At 40.7% G+C, this 23,643-nt stretch overlaps 1 protein-coding gene across 4 annotated transcripts in view; it reads left to right on the plus strand.

Moving 5' to 3' along the window:
- Positions 1–23,643, plus strand: part of LOC140719833 (zinc finger MYM-type protein 4-like) — a 223,882-nt gene that overhangs the window by 191,589 nt on the left and 8,650 nt on the right. For all 4 annotated transcript variants that reach the window (XM_073034758.1, XM_073034759.1, XM_073034760.1 and 1 more), the window contains 6 exons: positions 1,983–2,154; positions 4,684–4,887; positions 13,803–13,906; positions 14,081–14,249; positions 17,667–17,818; positions 23,465–23,579. In XM_073034758.1, the coding sequence (XP_072890859.1) occupies positions 1,983–2,154; positions 4,684–4,887; positions 13,803–13,906; positions 14,081–14,249; positions 17,667–17,818; positions 23,465–23,579 (916 nt within the window). The remainder of the gene's footprint in view (positions 1–1,982; positions 2,155–4,683; positions 4,888–13,802; positions 13,907–14,080; positions 14,250–17,666; positions 17,819–23,464; positions 23,580–23,643) is intronic.

Here is a 23,643-nt window from a genome sequence, read left to right on the forward strand (position 1 = left end):
CCCTGATGATAATACAGTGATTGGCCTCAGCAGCACCAATGATGAGTTGGCATATAGAGAGGAGGTTAGAGAGGCTTCTCCCTGGTGTGAGAACAACAGTTTGAGGCTCAACATGGTCAAGCTAAAAGAGATGATTGTGGACTTCAGGAGGGCACACATTGATCATTTTCCATTGCATATCAGTGGTTCTTTTGTGGAGAGAATGAAGACCACAAAGTTCCTTGGTGTGCACATAATGGATGATCTAACTTGGACCCACAACACCTCTTCATCAGTCAAGGCACACTTTCTACGCTTTCTGAGGTGTGCAAGGCTCCTCACCTCTATACTAATAACTTTCTGCAGGGGCACCATTAAGAGTGTCGTGTCTGTCTGCATCATTGTCTGCAAGAGATCAGACCACAGGACCCGACAGATAATAGTACAAATTGCCGAGAGGATTACCATGCCCCCCCCCCCCCCCCGTAGTTGTGACATTTACTGGGAATGTTGTATACGTAGGGCCGAAAGTATTGTTGAGTGTTCCTACCACCCATCCCACAATCTCTTTGGCTGACTACCATTAGGAAGAAGATACCAGGAGCATCATAGCAAGGACTGTAACAGCTTCTTCCCCCAGGCTGTGACACTAATGACTACCCTGCTACCACTGGAGTCTCATCACTAGGACAGCAAGCTGTTTACATTTTAGCTGTGTTGCGCAATTCACGTGTATTTTGAATTATATTTTATTAACTTATTTGTAGTAGTATTCCGTTTTATGTGCTGTGTATCATTGGTGTATTTTGGTCCAGAGGAACATTGCTTGAGAACTTACTGTTGAAGGGATTCCATACATTCCAAAAAATTAAGTTTGAAAATTTTAGATTTTGCAAGAAAGAAAAGGTCATTTTTGGCTTCTATAAAGATTTTAAGTTTATAGACTCGGTCTCTTCATCCTGCATTAAAAGAACACAGTTTTTAAAGGACAGAAATTTTTTTGTGGGGGGAAGGGAGGGAAACCAAGTAGTGGTGGGTGTGAATTGTATTGTTCTAAACTGCAAGTCTGCATTGGGATCTAAGAAGTCAGATTTCACCTGCCACAGGCATGGTCACAGTGGGCTGGTATACCCTCTTGTCAATTAATTTTATGACCCAAGTCAGAAAGGAAGGCACTATAGACATAGCCACATTTTAGCTTTAGTTGGCCAATTCATTATTGTTCAATGAACTGTTGTGATTTATTCTATGAAATATTTAGTTAGCATATCACAACGAAGTGCTTGATTTCTTTTTCTCATTGAGTTCACCAAGATAGTGTTAGTATTCTGCAATGTTCAGATATTGCGTCGAATCATGTGGATTTGGCTCATGATCTGCAATCCCTGTCTTGCCTGCAATTACTCGAACAGAATGAAGGCCAATTGACTGGAACTCCTGAAAGTGGAGGGCTTCAAGCAAGGTTTAGCAAAGCTGTCACAGCATATTCCAAACTTGGAGTGTGCCTGGTTTATGTTGGAGCATGCTTGGATGTATCTGAATGTCAGCATGATTTGGTTCTTTATCCTGAATGATTTAGCTCTGTAGAAAAGAAAATCAAGTTGCATAGATGAAAAGCATTAATCGAATCAGATAGTAATACAACATCCTTTCTATTTCCCTTGTGCTTTCTAAAGGTTGTATAATTAATATTTTTATTAAATTACTTAGGTAATGATCTTTAAATATTCTTTGATTTTAATAAAATATTATTAATAGTAAAGTAAGATATTTGTTGCTTGTTCTATACTGTGTTAAGTTTTTTGTGCAGACTTGGGCACTTGGCTACCTCGAGGAGCTGGTTGACTGTGGCTTAGTGATGATGTTTATTTCTTTGAAATGTCATGATGGTCAACTAGGCTGTACAACATGCAAGTGAAATGCCTGCTGTGATTGTTGCAAAGGAGATGAAAATAAAAATCGCACTGGATTTTTTTGTAAGAACCAAGTTATTTTTATTTCAGCTGCCAGTTCCAATGTTCATTCCAACAACCCTGGACAGTGCAGACAGAATAATTGAGACAATCCAGGAAATAAAGGAGAAGATTCCCTCAAATCCCTTTGAAGCAGATCTTCTAACAATGGCTGCTATGATTGCAGAAGAAGAGGAAAAAGAGAAAACAATTTCACATGGTGGTCAGTATAGATTGAACTGGATTGTTTCTTATGAAGTTGTCCTACATTTAGCTTGCAATCTGATTACCTTGGATGTTTTATTGAAATTGTAAGATTGTAAGATGACATAGAACAGTACAGCATAGGAATAGGTTTTGTCGAACCAGCTAAAACATAAATTAAGCAAACTCAAAAACTAATCCCTCCTACCTACACAATGTCCATGTTTTTATTTTTCAACATACCCGGAAGTACAAGGTTTTGCTGATTTTTAAAAAGTTTAGTGAATACTTTTTTAAGCAGTTTGGTTTTGATAATGGCACAGCCAGGTATTATCGCTGTATGTACAGGAACAATTGTGCACTTTGGAATTAATCTGCACTCCACTATTAAACTCAGTGGCACTTGAAAACAGATTACTTGCAGGACATCATGCTGCCATAAAGATAGTTTGCATTTAGTTACAGCTTTCAGTGTAAGTAATATCCTGATACATTTTACAATAAGGAAATATACACAAAGCAACAAACCAAAACCAGTGCACAAATTAGGAGAGGTGACAAATTAAAAAAAAATGTACAAAGGTGTGTGGAAGGTCCTGAGATTGTACTGGTGAAGTAAGTGTGTAGAGAGATTTGATGGTTTATATAAAAATGTAATAATTTGGGGTCAGTATGGATGAATGATAATAGTAGCAATGGGAAAAGGTTAGGTGAGGAAGAGATGAAGAAATGCTGATTTTTGGGAATGGTTTGAGCTTTGTTTTGGGTGGGAAGCCAGCAAAGAGGATATTGCTGATAGCAAGCCTAGCCATGATAAGGTTTTAAGATGAAAGCATACATACAAGAAATGTTTTGAGAAATAAATGCCTTTGATTATAAATAATTTCAAAGCGCATCAAGATCTTAATCATTCTGTGCAAATGGCTGGAAAAGAGGATGAAGTGAATGGCAGGAGATGGAACTTGTGGCCAGAGCTAACAGAAATGCTTTATTGCAAAATTCTAGACTTGATTCTGAACAGACAAATGCAACATTTTAGCTTAGAACTTAAAAAGAAATCAAAGGTTCAAAGGTTCAATTTAATGTCAGAGAAATGTATACAATATACATCCTGAAATGCTTTTTCTTCACAAACATCCTCAAACACAGAGAAGTTCCCCAAAGAATGAACGACAGATAAACATAAGAACCCCAAAGTCCCCCTCCCCTAGCGAGCAACTATCCCCCCTCCCCCACTGGCAAAAAAAAAAGCAAGCATTGACACTGACACCAAGCACTCAAGTGTGAGCAAAGCAATAACAAAGACATAGACTTGCAGTTACCCCAAAGGCTTCACGTTACACTTGGCATTCGACATACTGCTGATTCTCTCTCTCTCTCCCTAATAAGGGAGAAAAAGATGTCTCCATTTTCCCAGCGAGTGGGAAGACATAACAAACAACTTGCTGGTTTACATGTTAAAAGTCCGAGCTCTGTGCCTGAAGATTGCAAAGATCTCAGGTATTCGGGCCTACAGCAGATATCCCAACTCCCTCGACGACATAAGAGTGCCGTGACACCGACCCTCGATCCGCCCGTCTCCAGATCCCCGAGATCTTAGGCTTCCAAATTTGAGCCGGATTCTCAGGCTGAACCCTTGCCGCACCGAGCAATGGCCAGTTCTGAAACCTCGATAACGGGTCCCATTCCTGAATAAAAGTCAGTGTGTAACTCCAGGTCAGGGTCTTCAAAAGAACCCTGAAAAGGAAAAATAAAAATATTTAACATGGAAATAGAGCTGTTTCCGAAGATGCAAACAAAGGAGTTGCCGTTTAGCATCATCTTAACTTCGCTTCGGCTCCCCGAATAATCTATTCTACCATATACCAAACAGTGTATCAGTGTAGTTCCTTTTAAATTTCCTGAATAAAGTAATTATGCATAAATGTTGGCCAATATTAATACAGTTCCCAGAGCAATTAATGTACTAAATGTTAAATGAGGCTTTTTTATGGGCTAAAAACATGCTTGGAGCAGGCTCAGAGATTCCTGGAATAAGCAGGTTGTTCCTTCATGAGTGTCTGAAGAAAACATATCTGTGTTCTTTGGCATTTCGAAGATTCAAGGGAGATCGTGTTGAAGCATTTAAGATTTTAAAGAGGCATAATAGGATAGATATTGAGATGCCCTTTAGTGGGAGAACTTCAAACAAGGGGAAATAGTTGCAGGTTTGGAGAATGATATCCATAGCAATCTTTTGCAGAAGGTTGTGAACTTCAGGAATTTACCACCCAGGAAGGGTGTGGAAGCTCGATCACTCAGAATATTTAAAGAGGAAATATATTTTCAAATGTTTGGGGAATGAGGGCTTGGGGAATTGGCACGGAAGAGAAGATGAGATCTGGGGAAGATCAGCCATAATAATATTAAGTTGTAGGAAATGCTTGAGGGGTAAGTGGTTTATCCAGAAATCTTATGTTCTAATTTTTTTTTTGCTTTTGTGAATGTGACATGGAAAGTATTTTGTCAAACTGAACAAATGCTCTATGTATTGTGGTTCCCTTTTCAGATCAGGGTAGCACATACAGTGGAGATCTTGAATCCGAGGCAGTGTCTACACCCCACAGCTGGGAGGATGAACTAAGCAACTTTACTTTGAAACAATCTCTTATAACGGCATCTCTACCTCCACCTCCACTACCAGCTGAGTCACAAGTGCAATCGCCTCCAACTGAAGAGCTCGAGGATGACCTGGAAGCTGATATAACAGTTGGTTAGTAGTAATAGAACTTGAGTTTTCTTGTAACCTGTGGAGTAAGTTGTGAGTGACACGGTGGTGAAATGGTTTGCGTAATGCTCTTACAGCACCAGCGATCTGGGTTCATCTCTGCCACTGTCTGTAAGGGGTGTTATGTTATTTTGGTTACCTCATGGGCTTCCAACGGGTGTTCCGGTTTCCTCCCACATTCCAAAAACATTTGGGTTAGTAGGTTAATTGGTCACATGGCTATAATTGGGCAGTGCCGGCTTGATGGGCTGGAAGGACTTATTAACGTGTTCTATCTCAAATTAAAACTTAAATATCTCATTTGACAAAATGCATTGACTGTTTCCACTCAGAAGTGGATTTCAGTGGATAAATGGGCTGTTTATCACAGGACTGAGCTAATTAACAAAGTACTGGATTCAATACATTTATTATTATCATCATCCTAGATTGTGCTCAGTGTACTTGCTGACCAAGGAAAAACAAAGTTTTATTGCTTATTTGTGGTTTCTGCATATACAGTGGCATGCAAAAGTTTGGGCACCCCTGGTCAAAATTTCTTTAACTGTGAATAGTTAAGTGAGTAGAAGATGAACTGATTTCCAAAAGTCATAAAGTTAAAGATGAAACATTCTTTTCAACATTTTAAGCAAGATTAGTGTATTATTTTTGTTTTGTACAATTTTAGAGTGAAAAAAAGGAAAGGAGCACCTTGCAAAAGTTTGGGCACCCCAAGAGATTTGAGCTCTCAGATAACTTTTACCAAGGTTTCAGACCTTAATTAGCTTGTAAAGGCTATGGCTTGTTCACAGTCATCGTTAAGAAAGGTCAGGTGATGCAAATTTCAAAGCTTTATAAATGCCCCGACTCCTCAAACCTTGGTCCAACGATCCGCAGCCATGGGCTCTAAGCAGCTGCCTAGCACTCTGAAAATTAAAATAAATGATGCACGCAAATCAGGAGAAGGCTATAAGAAGATAGCAAAGCGTTTTCAGGTAGCCATTTCCTCAGTTCGTAATGTAATTAAGAAATGGCAGTTAACAGAAACGGTGGAGGTCAAGTTGAGGTCTGGAAGACCAAGAAAACTTTCCGAGAAAACTGCTTGTAGGATTGCTGGAAAGGCAAATCAAAACTCCCGTTTGACTGCAAAAACCCTTCAGGATGATTTCGCAGACTCTGGAGTGGTGATGCACTTTTCTACAGTGCAGTGACACCTGCACAAATATGACCTTCATGGAAGAATCATCAGAACAAAACCTTTCGTGCCTCAACACAAAATACAGTGTCAGAAGTTTGCAAAGGAACATCTAAACAAGCCCGATGAATTTTGGATACAAGTCCTGTGGAGTGATAAAGTTAAAATATAAATTTTTGGCCGCAATATGCAAAGGTATGTTTGGAGAAAAAAGAGTGCAGAATTTCATGAAAAGAACACCTCTCCAACTGTTAAGCACGGGGGTGGATCGATCATGCTTTGGGCTTGTGTTGCAGCCAGTGGCACTGGGAACATTTCACTGGTAGAGGGAAGAATGAATTCAATTAAATACCAGCAAATTCTGGAAGCAAACATCACACTGTCTGTAAAAAAAAAAAAGCTGAAGATGAAAAGAGGATGGCTTCTACAACAGGATAAAGATCATAAACACACCTCAAAATCCACAATGGACTACCTCACGAGGCACAAGCTGAAGGTTTTGCTATGGCCCTCACAGTCCCCCGACCTAAGCATCATCGAAAATCTGTGGATAGACCTCAAAAGAGCAGTGCATGCAAGGCGGCCCAAGAATCTCACAGAACTGGAAGTCTTTTGCAAGGAAGAATGGGTGAAAATTCCCCAAACAAGAATTGAAATACACTTAGCTGGCTACAGAAAGCGTTTACAAGCTGTGATACTTGTCAAAGGGGGTGTTACTAAGTACTGACCATGTAGGGTGCCCAAACTTTTGCTTTGGGCCCTTTTCCTTTTTTGTTATTTTGAAACTGTAAAAGATGGAAATAAAAAAGTTAATCTTGCTTAAAATATTCAAGAAATGTGTCATCTTTAGAACTCAGGTTTTTGGAAATGCCTTTTGGAAATCAGGTAATCTTTTACTCGCTTAGCTATTCACAGTAACATAAATTTTGACTGGGGTGCCCAAACTTTTGCATGATACTGTATATAGTGACCTTGGTCAGATTCAACTGATGGATATCTTTGATGAATGATATGCTTTGTCTTAAAGCTATACAGATTCAAAGAACTAATGGCCTGGGAGTTGCAGCCTATTGAAAGGCATGGTGGTAATTTCTGCAGATTTTCCATAGAATTTTATTCTAACTGTTAGAATTTTTAGAAATCAAAATTGGTATAAGGACTTCTACAGAGACCTTGGACCTTTGTGAAAGGGCAAGCAGCAGTGCCTTTTGTTAACCAGTCAAGCTCTATGATTCTTACTGATGGGTCCAAAGTCTAAACCATGAAGCGCAAAATAATTCAAAGCCAGATGGGATTGAGAGAGAGATTGAGGGTGTCTGTTACCCAGCTACCAGAGTGGTTTTGCTTTCCCCATTGATTCTGCTTTGTAAAGTAAATTTATAATCATCAAAGTACATATATGTCGTCATATACAACCCGGAGATTAATTTTCCTCTGGGCACTCTCAGCAATCTATAGAATAGTAACTATAACAAGAGCAATGAACGATCAACCAGAGTGCAGAAGATAGCAATCTGTGCAAATGCAAATATAAATAAATAGTAAATCATGAAAGCATGGAATAACAAGATAAAAGAGTCCTTATAATGAGATCATTGGTTGTGGGAGCACCTCAGTGGATGGGCTAGTGAGTGTAATCTGATGGTTGTGGGGTAGGTAGTAGCTGCTCTTGAACCTGGTGGTGCAAGTCCTTGTACCTTCTACTTGATGGCAGCAACAAGAAAAGACCAAGACCTGGGTAGTGAATATCTGATGATGGATGCTGCTTTCCTACAGCAGCGTTTCATGTAGACATGCTCAATGATTGGGAGGGCTTTACCTGTAACGTACTGCACCGACTCCACTACTTTTTGTAGGATTTTCCATACCAGGCTATGATGCAGCCGGTCAGTACACTCTCCACTACATATCTATAGAAGTTGGTCAAAGTTTTCGATGCCATGCTGAACCTCTGCAAACTCCTAAGGAAGTAGAGAGCCTGCCGCTCTTTCTTTGCAGTTGCACTTATGTGTTGGGCCCAGGAATTTAAAATTGCTAACCCTCTCCACTTCTGATCCTCCGACGATCCGCTCATAGGACCCTGATTTCCCTCTCCTGAAGTTTGTTATCAGTTTGGTCTTGCTGACACTGAGTGAGAGGTTGTTGATGTGACTCCATTCAGCCAAATGCTCAATCTCTCCTGCATGCTGATTCATCACCACCTTTGGTTCTACCCACAGTGGTGTCTTCGGCAAACTTGAATATGGTGTATTGGAGCTGTGCTTAGCCACACGGGCGTAGGTGTAAATTGGAAGATGCAGTGTGATTGCCTCAGTGGTGATTATTGTTGACCACTTGATTATATCCACTTAGTCCTGAGGAAATGTTTGCTTATGGGAACATTTCACTATATATCCTCTTATTCCAGGAGCCAAAAGTTTGTCTTATTTTGATGCAGGATTAGAATTGTACACCTAAAGTTGTACATGACTCTAGAGAGCAGTAGTTTGTGAAGGCAGATCCAAGCACTTTTAAAGGGTCAAAAAAAAAAGCAGTCTGCCAGAGGAACTCAGTGGTCATGCAGTTGAAACATCAGCCATTCCTCAACCAGTTTGTTTTTTTCTCCAGATTTCAGCATTTGGAATCACTTGTGTTTCTATTTTAAAGGGAATAAATGTGTGTGTAAAACCGTGACATGCAGTTCTTTGGGAGTTAATGTCCAATTTGCATCCAAAAAAGGCAAATAGCAACATTTTCTAAAAGTGATTGGAAATTGAATTAGTGAAGGGAATTGTATGCACAGGCACACAACGCACCAAGAGCAAGTGAACAAGTAGAAAAGATTAATCAAAGGGAAATTGTGTATCTGTTGTTTGGAGCATTGTGCAAACTTCAACTGCAGCTTTGGACCTGCATTTCAGGAAGCAATATGTTCAGGAAGAACATATTGCTAGATAGATCACAATATTGATTTATTAAATATTATATTGTTGTTACCTATTAAATAATGGCAACTGATTTATTATAATTGGATTGTATTCTTTTAAACATAGAGCGATGTAATTGAAATGTTTTAGTCAAGATTTCAGTAATTCAGTTACAGAGAAGCTGTTTAATTTGATTGGATATCCCAAAATGCAGGGTACTTTGGGAAGCATCTTTTCATAAAAGTGAGCAGAAATATCAAACTTTAATCCCACAAAAAAAAATCCCTGTTAACTAAACTTTCAAGCTTGAGATTGGCAGTTTTATCCATTATAGTGACGAGGTAAAACATCAGAGGCAGGTAGGTATTGAAACTAAGACTAAATGGTGAAACCTGCCTGTGGAATCTGAATGGCTTACTGTTAATACAGTTATGTTCACAGTAAGTTCTTCCATGTACCAGGTGCATGCTCAGAGTAGATTGAGTTCAGAAATACAACAATAAGAATGTCCACAGACCCACTGTGAAAGCTATTCAAGTTTTTTTCCATAAAAAGGGGTTCACCGCATTTCAGGATGGTTGCTTTGTTAACAAATGCCTATAGGTACTTTGGAAATCCTGTATATCAAATGAGAAATAATGCTATTCCTTTATAGTCCAACTTCTAAACAACTTTCTAATTCTGTCATTAAACATTCAGGAGAGAGTGAAGGAATATAGCTAAAAGATAAAATTATCAGAATGCATCACATCATTTCAGAATTGAAACACAAGGAAACCTGCAGATGCTGGAAGTTCAAGCAACACACACAAAATGCTGGTGGAACGCAGCAGGCCAGGCAGCATCTATAGGAAGAAGTACAGTCGATGTTTCAGGTCAAGACCCTTCGTCAGGACTAACGGAAAAAAGAGATAGTAAGAGATTTGAAAGTGGGAGGGGGAAGGGGGAGACCCGAAATGATAGGAGAAGACGAGGGTGAGGGATGAAGCTAAGAGCTGGGAAGTTGATTGGCAAAAGGAATACACAGCTGGAGAAGGGGGAGTTTCATAGGACAGAAGGCCTTGGAAGAAAGAAAGGGGGAGGAGAGCACCAGAGGAAGATGGAAAACAGGCAAGGAGTTATTGTGAGAGGGAAAAAGAGAGAAAGAAGATAGATAGATAAATAAATAGGGATGGGGTAAGAAGGGGAGGAGGGGCATTAACAGAAGTTAGAGAAGTCAATGTTCATGCCATCAGGTTGGAGGCTACCCAGCCGGTATATAAGGTGTTGTTCCTCCAACCTGAGTGTGGCTTCATTTTGACAGTAGAGGAGGCCATGGATTGACATATCAGAATGGGAATGGGACGTGGAATTAAAATGTGTGGCCACTGGGAGATCCTGCTTTCTCTGGCGGACAGAGCATAGGTGTTCAGTGAAACGGTCTCCCAGTCTGCGTCGGGTCTCACCAATATATAAAAGGCCACACCGGGAGCACGAGACGCAGTATACCACACCAGCTGACTCACAGGTGAAGTGTCGCCTCACCTGGGATGACTGTCTGTGGCCCTGAATGGTGGAGAGGGAGGAAGTGTAAGGGCAGGTGTAACACTTGTTCCGCTTACAAGAATAAATGCCAGGAGGGAGATCGGTGGGAAGGGATGGGGGGACGAATGGACAAGGGAGTTGAATAGGGAGCGATCCCTGCGGAAAGCAGAAAGTGGGTGAGACGGAAGGATGTGCTTGGTGATGGGATGTCATTGGAGATGGCGGAAGTTACGGAGAATTATATGTTGGACACGGAGGCTGGTGGGGTGGTAGGTGAGGACAAGAGGAACCCTATCCCTAGTGGAGTGGCAGGAGGATGGGGTGAGAGCAGATGTGCGTGAAATGGGAGAGATGAGTTTGAGGGCAGGGTTGATGATGGAGGAAGGGAAGCCCCTTTCTTTTAAAAAAGGAAGACATATCCTTCGTCCTTGAATGAAAAGCCTCATTCTGAGAGCAGATGTGGCAGAGATGGAGGAATTGAGAGAAGGGGATGGCAGTTTTACAAGTAACAGGGTTGGAAGAGGAATAGTCCAGGTAGCTGTGAGAGTCCGTGGGCTTATAGTAGACATCAGTAGAAAAGCTGTCTCCATAGATAGAGACAAAGAGATCAAGGAAGGGGAGGGAGGTTTCAGAAATGGACCAGGTAAATTTGAGGGCAGGGTGGATGTTGGAGGTAAAGTTGATGAAGTCAACGAGCTTAGCATGCATGCAGGAAGCAGTGCCAATGCAGTTGTCGATGTAGCGAAGGAAAAGTGGAGGACGGATACCAGTATAGGCTTGGAACGTGGACTGTTCCACATAGCCAACAAAAAGGCAGGCATAGCTGGGACCCACACAGGTGCCCATGGCTACACCTTTAGTTTGAAGGAAGTGGGAGAGCCGAAGGAGAAATTATTAAGATTAAGGGCCAATTCCACTGGACGGATAGGAGTGGTGGTAGAGGGAAACTGGTTAGGTCTGGAATCCAAAAAGAAACGGAGAGCTTTGAAACCTTCCTGGTGGGGGATGGTGGTATATAGGGACTGGACATCCATGGTGAAAATAAGACGATGGGGGCCAGGGAAGTTGAAATTGAAAAAATCCAGAGCATGAAAAGTGTCACGAACATAGGTGGGAAGGGATTGAACAAGGGGGGATAAAACAGTGTCAAGGTATGCAGAAAAGAGTTCGGTGGGGCAGGAGCAAGCTTGAGACAATGGGTCTACCTGGACAGGCAGGTTTGTGGATCTTGGTTAGGAAGTAGGAACAGGAAGTGCGGGGTGTGGGAACTATGAGGTTGGTGGCAGTGGATGGGAGATCTGCAGAGCTGATAAGGTTGGTGATGGAGTGGGAGACAATGGCCTGGTTCTCCTTAGTGGGGCCATGTTCGAGGAGTAAATAAGAGGAGGTATCAGTGAGTTGTCGCTGTGCCTCAGCAAGGTAGAGGTCAGTGCACCAGACTACTACTGCGCTCCTTAGTGGGGTCAATTTCAGAATTGATGCTGGAATATGCCATGGTATATTCCAGTATATTGTTCAGTGACAAATATTGATGAATTATCTATTTTATATATAAATTAATAACTGAGCTCACTTGAGAAACAAGCTTCATAGAGCTATTGATTAATTAGAGGTAGCAATTGCATTTTTACCAGCAATCCCTTTAACGTAGGAGTTTTGTTCGAAACGTTCAAACATTCAGTTTGTGTTAAATGTTGATTACAATAGTACAAGTGGACATAAGGGTATCTTTGTGATTATAGGTTTATGTTGATTAATTCTTTAAATGGTGACTTAATTTATATTTTAGCCTAGTTGACGACCAGATGCTTCCTGGCAGGAAGGCTAATTGTCCTAAGATTTTTTTAACTACCTTCAGCTGGCTAAAATGTTAGGGAGATGTTTGCAATTTGTAATATATACGAGAGTATGTAATGATAAGCCTCCAGACCTGTCTCATCTGTTCCCCATGAATGTGATACCATGCACAATTATCAGAATATATGCATTATGTTTTTAGGTGAGGTTCAGAATATCTTGAAAGAAATGGAACAAAATGCATATAAACCAATTTAACCCATTTGCCCGCTTTCTCCTGTAACTAATCAAGAACATATCAACCTCCACTTTAAATATACCCAATGACTTGGCTTCCACAGCCATCTGTGACAGTGAATTCCACAGATTCAGCACCCTCTGAAATTTCTCCGCTTCTCTGTTCTAAAGGGGCATCCTTGTATTCTGAGGCTCTGCTCTGTTGTCCAAGACTCATCCACTGTAGTAAACATCTACTTCATGTCCATTCTATCTTTGCCTTTCAAAATGTAATAGCTTTCGATTCAATCCCCACTCATTCTTTTAAACTCCAGCATGCACAGGCCCAGAGCCATCAAACACTCCTCATAGAATACTTTAATCATTTTCTTCCCAGCATTTTTTTCCAGTCTTCATTGTTCATAAAAGTTAATGGTGAGGCATCTGTTTGAATTGCAGTATTTTGTGTAGCTAAAGTACTTTCACTACTGTCAGGTTGGAAGTACAAATATTTACACCCAGCACCAATAAAGGTGCTGCAATATTTTTCTAAATCTGGGTAGTTCACGATTTGGAGGGAATATTGCAAGTTGTGAAACTTGTAACTATTTACTGCTGGTAAAAGTTGCATTTTGAAATTAGCATTTGGAGCTGCAGTGGGTTTCGTAGATTTATAGGCTGCGGTACACCATTGGTGAGGTGGATCTGTGTGTTGGATCATAAATGGGTTGTAAATCAAGTTGACTGCCATGCCTTGCATGTTTTCCAGTTTGTTGTTGACATTGCACTTATTCAGGCAAGCAGACTTTCCTTGGTTTTAGGGAGTCTGGTGGTCACTGCATATCCAGATTTAGATTTATTTCAGTAGCTGTCATATTTATGTGGCCAATCTAATTGTGTTTCTAGTCGTTGGATGTTGACTGACGAATATTGTTGGTGTAGGACTCAGAGGTAATGTTATTGTACGTCAGTCTCATAGCCTTATATTTGCAAGATGTGAAATTTAGTTACCCCCCAGCTCATTCTTTATTATTGCACAGGTTTGTTATATGTGGTTATAGCTTACTGTGTTGTGAGGAATTTGTGAATGAAATTGAATATTGTGTAGTCATTAGGAAATATTTCTACTTCTTAGAGAGAATAGCTCAATGGAAGTGTTTTCAATATTTATTTCACATAGAGATTTCAGTCAAGATTCTGATTTTAAAAATTTTTAAAAAAAATGTCAAGATTCCTGAAGATTGAATTTGTCTGCTTAATTTTTAAATTAATTTTTGAAATAGCTAGCTTTGAATCATCGCGTCGAGACCAAATGGCGTCAGCACGGCAAAATAGGGCAAGGCAACGTGCAAAGAACAAAGATAGCTTTGTGCAACCAAGGAAACGGGTGAGAACATCTTTTACATCTTCTAATTAGATTAATGCTTTCATATTGAAGTATTTCAAAGTATATGCTAACTCACTGAGCAGGCAAGACAGAATAAAATATATAAATTATTTGTTATTTCTAGCCACTGAACTTTGAGATGAGCTGTGAGAACTTTGCTTTTTAACTCATTAGGGAAGGAAGAAATCTGTTGTTGGGGACACCCGAGATGTTGCTAAGGAACCTGTAACTGGAGTGAATGACGTGGGTCTATTTTTGAAGTACATGTACGGTGTGAAAGCTTGGAAAAGATGGGTACAGTTTCGGAACGAGAAAGGAGAACCCACAGAGCTACGATTTGGCTGTGAGTCACTGGTAGAGACATTAATCTCAGACTGAATCTTTTATGTTCTCAGGGCTGCATTTGTTTCCTTGATAAAGATCTTACGTTGCTGCAGAGAACATAAATAAATGAATTTTGTTTTAGCATTTATTCCAGTTAACATGTGTACTTCCAATTCTACATATCTCCAGTCACAATTCATCATTGTTCTACTTCTAGTGGTCAGAGTTTTACTGTTCTTGATTTAATTCTTCAGATTTGTCCCGTTTTTGGCTTTCATGTGTCATGTACGTGCCAAGAGAATGAGTGTGTCTAGGCTTCTAGGTTTCTTAATGCAACAATGGTGGTTGTGTGCAAGTGTCCTTAGATGTTATTAACAATTTATATTTTTCCTTCTCTTTCCCAATGAGAAAATAGCAAGCCTCAGCTTGGATGTCTCCATGCCATTTGATGCAATGATACTTGAGATTATCTATCTCTTGGATTTCTCTGCCATGATAGAAAGTTCAAAAGTACATTTAGTATCAAAATACATTAGTGTGAGAAAGTTTGTGCAGCCTTTAGAATGTTCTCTATTTCTGCATAAGTATGAATGACCTAAAGTGTAATCAGATCTTCACCTAAGTCCTCAAACTAGGTAGAGAGAACCCAATTAAATAAATAACACATAAGCCATTATACTTATTCATTTATTTATTGAGAAAAATGATCCAATATTACATGTATTTGCTGGAAAAAGCGTGTGAACCTTTGCTTTCAGTGTGACCCCCTTGTAAAGCAATAACTTCCAACTAAACATTTCCGGTGACTGTTGATCAGTCCTGCACGTAGGCTTGAAGGAATTTTAGACCATTCCTCCATATAAAGCTATTTCAGTTCATCAATATTTCTGAGATATCTTATGTGAATAGCCCTCCAGGTCATGCCACAGCATCTCAGTTGGGTTAAGGTCTGGACTCTGGCTTGGCCATTTCAAAACACAAATTTTCTTCTTTTTAAACCATTCTGTTGTTGATTTACTCTTTATTTCAGATCATTGTCTTGTTGCATCATCCAACTTCTATTAAGCTTCAGGTAACAGATCACTACCCTGACATTCTCCTGTAAAACGTCTTGAAACAATTTTGGATTCATTGTTCCCTCAATGATTACAAGTTGTCCAGGCCCTGAGGCAGCAAAGCATCCGTAAACTATGATGCTCCTTCCATCAAACTTCACAGTTGTTATGAAGTTTTGGTGTTGGTGTGCAGTGCCTTTTTTCCTTCAAACATAGTAGTGTGCACTTCTGCCAAAAAGTTCTTTTGTCTCATTTATCCATAGAATATTCTCCCAGAAGCATTGTGGAACATTTTTGCGAAGTTGAGATGTGCAGCAATGTTTTCTTTTGGAGAATGGTGGTTTCCTCCGCGGTGTCCTTCCATGAACACAATTCTTGTTCAGTGTTTTTCTTGTAGCGGACACATGAACAGAGACTTTAGCAAGTTGTAGAGATCTCTGCAAGTCTTTTGCTGTTACCCTTGGGTTCTTTTTCACCTCTTCAGCATTGCACGTTGTGCTCTTGGTGTGATCTTTGCAGGTCACCACTCGCAGGAAGAGTAACAGCAGTACAGAATTACCTCCATTTGTAGACATTTTCTCTTCCTGTGGACTGATGAACACTCAGGACCTAGAACAGCTTTAGTAGCCTTTTTCAGCTTGATGCGTCTCTACGATTCTTCTAAGGTCCTCTGAAAGTTGTTTTGATTGAAACACAGTGCACAAAAAGAGATCATTCTTGAGAAGTGCAGGCCTTGTCAGTAACCTGACTTCGTTTAAATTTTTTAAAGGGCAGAGCACCTCTACAGCCCACACCTCCAATCTCAACTCATTGATTAGAACACCTGACTCCAGGCAGCTTTTGTAGAAGGCGTATCCCCAGTGGTTCATATACTTTTTTGAACCTAGAATGTGGTTGTTTAAATGGTGTACTCAGTAATGACAAGAAGTAGTACAATTGTTCGTGTGTTATTAGTTTAGGCAGATTGTGTTTGTCTATTATTGTGACTTAGATGAAGATCAGACCACATTTTATGAGTAATTAGAGCAGAAAACTAGGTATTTGCAGAGAGTTCACAAACTTTTTCACATACTATATACAACCTTCAGATTTGTCTGCTTAGAGGCAGCCACAAAGAAACCCAATAGAACCCATTGAGAAAGGAGACCATCAAACACCCAATGTAGAGGGAAAAAGAACACAAATCATGTAACAATAAAAGTAATCAAATAACATTTAGAACTGAAGTTCATGAAAGTGAGTCCACAGCGACAAAGTCAGTCACAGCCAATCCAGGAGCTTGTTAGTTGCAGGCCATAGCCTAGGTTAATGCAGAGGTGAGTAACTCTCACCAAGAAGAGGGGTGAACAATGGCCTATCCCTCTCCTCTGACCCCGACACCCTGACCTTTTCAATTTAGCCTGGCGCTTAAATCAGCCAAATAGCAGCTTATTCCTTGCTCTCGCACCCAAGCCATGCCACTTCAACACACTTTCAGGCCCTTAACCAGCCGCCTTGGTTCAGTCTGTACCTGATTTTTCCAATCTAGCCCGATGCTTGATTTGGTTAAACATCGGCTTGGGCACAGACCCCACCACCTTGATTCTGCCTGTACACACTGCATCACAACCGTCCTTCACCTTCAGTTCACACCACAAAAATGCCAGGCCGTAGAGGCAGTTCAGAAGCTTAACTTCATAAGGAAAGTTGCAGGCTATTGATTACAGTGATCATAAAAACTATGATTAATAGAGTAGCAAATCATCGCTGTGTTTCATCAGCACAATCCTAAACTGGAGAAGAAAGAATGTGTTATGATCTTAACCTCTTCAGAATCTCCTGAAATGTTTTACATTTTTTTTAGAAAGTGGACAAGGATGAGGCAATCTATTTGCAAATACCATCTATAAGCAAATAAAATAAATTTTACTGTAAGTGAGAGTTGACTCAGTAAATGCTGCCGAGAATGTTGAGTGGAAATGCCATGTTTATTTGTAGAATTGTCATGACCTTCTAAACATGAGTAACAAGCAAACAATACTTCACTCTGATATTTTGGGATTTTAACGCACTACTGGATTGAAGGATTATTTCAGAAGATGTAATGGGCTTAAGACTTCTCATGTTTTAAGTTTGGTTATAATAGCTTTATCTACATGGATAGGAGGTTGATATATGTATATACCAACATTCGAGCTGGTGATGCTTTTTAGGAGGTGTGCTAAAAACAAAAGCCATTTTATTCCTTAGAAATGCCAACCAGAGTTGAAACTTCAGATTATGGAGAATTGCATGAGAAGCATGTTGTCTTTGTATACCAAATGCTTTTCTTGACCTCTTTAGTCAAGTTCGTTTTATTGATAAAGTCAAATTGTTAATGAATTACATCGATTCACTTGCAGCTCGACCAGTGAAATTAAAGGAGGATATTTTGTCATGTACTGCTGCTGAGCTCAGTTTTGGACTGTGTCACTTCATTCGAGAAGTAAGGAGGCCAAATGGAGAAAAGTATGAGCCCGATAGTATTTTCTACCTTTGCCTAGGGATTCAACAGGTACTAGTGATACAAAACTGACCAAAATTCATTTGGCGGTTATTCATTTATAAAGATGCAATATTTAAAAATAATTATCTTTAGCAATATATACTCAGTGTCCACTTCATTAGGTACACCTGTATACCTGCTCATTAATGCAACTATCAAATTGGCCAAACATGTTACAGCAACTTAGTGCATAAAAGCATGGAGTCATGGTCAAGAGGTTCAGTTGTTGTTCAGACCAAACATCAGAATGGGGAAAAAAATGTGACCTAAGTATCTTTGACTTTGGAATGATTGTTGGTGGCAGACAGGGTGGTTTGAGTATCTCAGAAACTGCTGATCTCCTTGGAATTTCACACACAACAGTCTCTAGAGATTACTGAGAATGGTGCGAAAAACAAAAAAAAATCCAGTGAGTGGCGGTTCTGTGGGCAACAACATGTTGTTAAAGAGAGAGGTCAGAGGAAAATGGTCAGACTGGTTCAAGCTGACAGGGAGGCGGGCAGTTACTCAAATAACTACATGCTACAACAGTAGTGTGCAGAAGAACATCCCTGAATGGACAAAACGTCAAACTTTGGAATGGATGGGCTATGGCAGCAAAAGACCAAACTGGGTTCGCCTCCTGTACCTAATGAAGTGGCCACTGATTGTATACTATCATTTTATATTAAAATAAGTATATTTCTTTTAGGGAGAGACCTCCATTGCTATTAACGTTCTTTTGGGAAGAAATAAATATATTTCAATCCCCATCTGTATTCATGCTCAGTGTAATTCACACATGTGGCCAGCAGATGGTATCAACTCCCTGCTGCATTTTATGACTCTGGACGACGGTACATCTCCAGTTTCCCTGGTTTAACCAGTCTTCTGTGTCCTGCTGTTTCTTCCGTTGTGGACCTGGTTACAATCTTCTGCTGGGAGGTCAAGTCTCAGCAGGTAGCAGGTTGAGGAGACCCAGGGCAGGGAGAGTTTTCTCTTCTCCAGCCTTGTTGTGGTGGCTGTCAAATCTGTTATTTAAATTGATTGTAACTATCTGCAAAATAACTCTGGGTGTGTCATATATTTTTAAAAAATTTTAAAGGCGTGTGCTCAGGTACATACATAGTTAAAACGTTTAAGCTGAGCAAATGAAATTAAATCAAAATCTTGTCTTGATAGCTTGCTACTCCCATTGATTACAGTGAGATTGTTGTATTTGCATTTGGTTAACCTGAAATGTTATCAGAAGTTGGATTGTCCATTCTGATATCTGGGAAATCTGCAGACGTTTGTACTGCCCAATGGGCCCTGTGAGAACTCCAGTTGGGCAGTGCCTAGGCCCCATGGCTGCTCCCTCCTGAGTAGATGGCCAGGCGTTTCATAAAAGAGGAATAAGTGAATGCCAGTGAATCACAGGGATTGCTCTTAAAAATTTCTGGTTCATTGATGGCATACTTTACCATCATACATCCTGTCCCTTTCGTGCTTAACACTTGATCTCCTAATGTTTTTACAACGGCCTTTGCCAATCTTGTTTTGAGTAAATCACTTTAGGGATTTCCTATCCCTTATGGGTACTTGTTTGACCTAGTGAGTACAGTTTAGGGCAGGAACTAAGCGGAATAAGAGAGCCAATATTGTTGCTTTTTGAAATATGCAGCACCACCAGTGTTACATCTTTGGGCAGTATAGAGTCCTATTTCATCCTGCCTATTAGGATTTTGATCACATAGTTAAATATTGTCATTTGATAACTTTGAATTTTAGTTCAGAGGATTGTCACTCTTAGTCAGATGATTTCGGCCTTTCTAGTATGAACATGCAATGGTTATTAGAGGCCAGAATGATTATATGTAGTATCATGTTGGTGTAACTTCTATGTGAATGCAAATGTAGTTTAAGGAAGGCTTTATATAGAATCAGAATAGGATGCTTAACCCACCGTTGATGCTGCCAATAAATATTAAGCATGAGAATATTCCTCATGCCTGGCATGAGCAATAAGAGGTTATTGCCTTTGAGCCTTTTCTACCAGGCAATAAGATTTGACCAAATGCCTACATCAATTCCAATTTTTCATCTTATCCATATGCAACTTGACTTGGTTAGCATAATTTTATAAGTTTTCTTGATTTCCAGTTGGCTTGGATGTTCCCAGATATCCTGGGTAAAGAAATCTAACCTTCTGAGTGAAGAAAGGTTCACATCATTTTGGTCAAAAATAGCTGTGGCATATTCTGAGATTTGCTTTTAGTTCTAAATTCCTCCACATAGGGGGAATAGTTTATTGCTCTCTACCCTGCAGTATCTTCAGTCTGTTCAGTGTGTGCCCATGTGTAGCACAGGCAATCTGGCATTGTTGTGTAAAATCAGCATGAAAAGGTGATTGAGTAAAATGCAGAGTGTTTATAACCATCATCTATAAATTGAGGTAGTGTGCTGGATTTATATGGTGGTCACATCTAGAAGGAAATAAAAGACAGGTGATTCACTGGCATGGTCTAAAATGAGCAACATGCAGTCTGGTGGGGGATCTCAGTGCATTGAACAGCATAATTGCAACAAATAAATTGTCAATGTTTCAGGCTGAAACGCTGCTTTAGGATTGAGAGTGGAGAGGTGAGCTAGCCGGCATAGAGTGAAGAAGGGGAGTGGCAAGGAAGCACTCTGGGGCAATTAATGGACCAAGTAAGGGTGTAACATGACAGGCAGGTGGTGCCAGGTATGGGAGGTGAGTGGGGATCTCGAGTCGGAAGCTTTTGGCAGGTAAGTGATAGATAGAGGCAGATAAAAAGAGGAAAAACAGCACATGCAAAATGCTGGAGGAGCTCACATGGAATCTATATTGAGTAATGAGCAGGTGACATTTTGGGCCTATATATTTCATCAGGACTGGAAAGGAAGGGGCAAATAACGAGAATAGAAGAGTATAAAGTATAAGCAGATGGAGCAAGGTGGGGGGGGGAAGGAATTGTGAAGATGGGAGGCAGCTGTAGGAGGGAGATAAGCAGGAACACAAAGCACCATTAGTATTTGATTCTGGCAAGTAAAGAGTTGAGAATGGGAACCGTGAGGGGAGAAGGGAGAGATGAATGACAGTTGGAACCAGACAGGGGGTGGAAAGTGGGGAAAACCTTATGTGTGCAGTTGACGGAAGTGGAGGGGGGAATGGGACAAAGATGGATGAAAGGATCTAGGGGAAGGATGAGCAGGGGTCAAGATGCGTGAATCAAAGGATCAGAAGGAGAAGGTGGATGGTTACCTAACACCGGAAAACTCAATATTGATGCCATTGGGTTGTAGAGTATGCAGGAGGAATACAGAGTTACAGAATACAAACAGGAATACAGAATATAGAATACAAACTTCTCCAGTTTGCTTTGAGCTTCATCCTGGCAGTAGAGAAAGCCAAGGATGGACAGGTCAATGTGGGAATGGGGTAGGAAGTTGAATTTGTTTGCAACTGGGAGCTCAGCATGGCCATTGCAGACTAAGCACAGGTGTTCTGCAAAACGGCCACCAAGTCTGCGCTTGATCTCACTGATGTTCATTTTATTTAATGAGATATCATGCAAAATAGGCCTTTCTGGGCCTTGAACTGCACCACCCAGTGATCCCATAATTAACCCTAGCCTAATCAAGAGGCAATTTACAACGATCAACCGACCTACCAACCAATATGTCTTTGGAAAGTTGGAGCAAACTGGGGCACCTGGAGGAAACCCACATGGTCACAGGAAGTACATTAAAAGCTCCTGACAGACAGTGGCGAATAATTGAACCTAGGTTGCTGAAACTGTAAAGCGTTGTGCTAACCACTATTCTACCATGCCACCCTATGTAGGGGAGGCCACATCCGGGGCACCAAATGCAGTAGACAAGGTTGGAGGAGATGCCTCACCTGGATGGGCAATTTAGATTCCTGAGTGGTAGTAAGGGAGGAGGTACAAGGACAAGTGTTATATCTACTGCATGGGCAGGGGGAATTTCCAGGGGTAAGGAAGGGATGAGTTTGGAGGAATGAATGGATCAGGTAGTCATGGAGGAAGAAAGGGATGGAGAGGAGAAGATATGGTAGGCGGTTGCATCACATTGCAGCAGGCAGAAATGGAGTATGGTATGCTGATTACAGAGTCTTCAGGTGAAAAGTAAGTGGAAGAGGAAGTCTTTTATCAGTTCTGTTTGGGAGGAGGTGAGATGAGATCAGAAGTACAAGAGACAGAAGAGATGTGAGAGCGGGCTTCATCCCACTGCAGCAGAAAGGGAGCCACCTTCCGGAAAAGGGACATTTCATACGTTCCAGAGCAGAAAGCCTCAGCTTGAGAGTAGATGTGGTGGAGATGGTGAAACTGGGAGAAAGGAACGCCATCCTGATGTGACGCAATGTGGGAGAAGTTGCAGTCTGAAGTCTGCATATGTCAGTGGTTTTATGGTAAATTCCAGTGGACAGTTTATCTCCTAAGATGGAGATAGCAAAGTCTAGAAAAGGAAAAGAAGTGCCAGAAATAGTCCACTTAAGTTTGAGAGCAGGTTGAAGTTGGCGGCAAAGATGATAAAATTGATTTCTGTATGGGAGCAAGAAGGCTAAACATTCCTTCCAGGAGAGCCGGTAGTTCACATGCATCTCCTCCCAACCTTCTCCACTGCATTCAGTGCTCCCGATGTGGCCTATTCTACATCGGTGACTGTTTTACAGAACACCTGTGCTAAATCTTCAATGTGATCCTGAGCTATCGGTTGCCAACCATTTCAATTCTGTCTTCATTCCCATGTTGACCCCTCTATCCTAAACCTTCCCTTACTGCCAGGATGAAACTCAACACAAATTGGAGAAGCAGCACCTGATGTTCCTTCTGAGTAGCCTATAGCCCAATGGCATGAATATTGAGTTTTCCTATTTTGAATAAACTGCACTCCCTCTTTTTTTTCCCCCTCTCGCTCCCTTGTCCTTCTGATCCACTAACTTAACATGTAGGTTTTATCTGCATGCACACTCACTTTCTGTCTCTCTCTCCCATCTGGATTCAATTGTTGTGGATCTCTTCTAATAGTTTTCATTCTCATATCCTTTACATCAGAATCCAGCACTAGTGGTTCTGTTTTTCTGTTCGTCTCCTTCCAGCAGCTTATTCTCACCTTCACATTCCCTTTCTCCTAACCCTCCACCTAGCTCCATCTGTTGCTTTTCCTTTTTCCTCTATCATTCACTTGCCAAAGTCTTCCAACTCCCCCCCCCCCCATTCACTTCCCTAGCCTGACACTTAACCTGCCTGTCATCTTAAACCCTTACTCAGTCCACCAATTGCCCTAGAGTCCTTGCTACTCCCCTTCTCCACTCTATGCTGGCCATCTTGCCTCTCCACTCTCAGTCCTTATGCAGGGCTTCAGCCTGAAATGTCGACAGTTTCTTTCTTCCCACTGATGCTGCTTGGCCTGCTGCGTTTTATCAGTACGCAGATTCTGGCTTCTGCAGTTTTTTGTGTCTTCAGTGTCCTAAAAGAAACTGTCCAGCACGTGTAGTTCCTGTAGGGAGCCAACAAATTTTAAAGATGTTTCAAATAATGAGAATTTTTGAGAAACTTTATTTCAGATTTCTGAATATACAGTAATTAAGCGTCCATTAAGATCATATTTTGGAGAGTGTCATAATTCTCTTGTTCTGATTTCTTTCAGTACATATTTGAAAACAGCAGAATTGATAACATCTTCACAGATCTTTACTATTCAAAATTCACATCAGAGCTCACAAAGGCTCTGAAATGCTGGCAACCACAGCTTCTCCCAAGTGGTAAGTGTCTGTACGCAGAATCCTTGCCCATTTGAGAACAAGTGTACCATTGTGAGATGTCAGA

Source organism: Hemitrygon akajei, chromosome 32 (assembly GCF_048418815.1).
Source record: "Hemitrygon akajei chromosome 32, sHemAka1.3, whole genome shotgun sequence".
In the NCBI taxonomy this organism is placed as follows: domain Eukaryota; kingdom Metazoa; phylum Chordata; class Chondrichthyes; order Myliobatiformes; family Dasyatidae; genus Hemitrygon; species Hemitrygon akajei.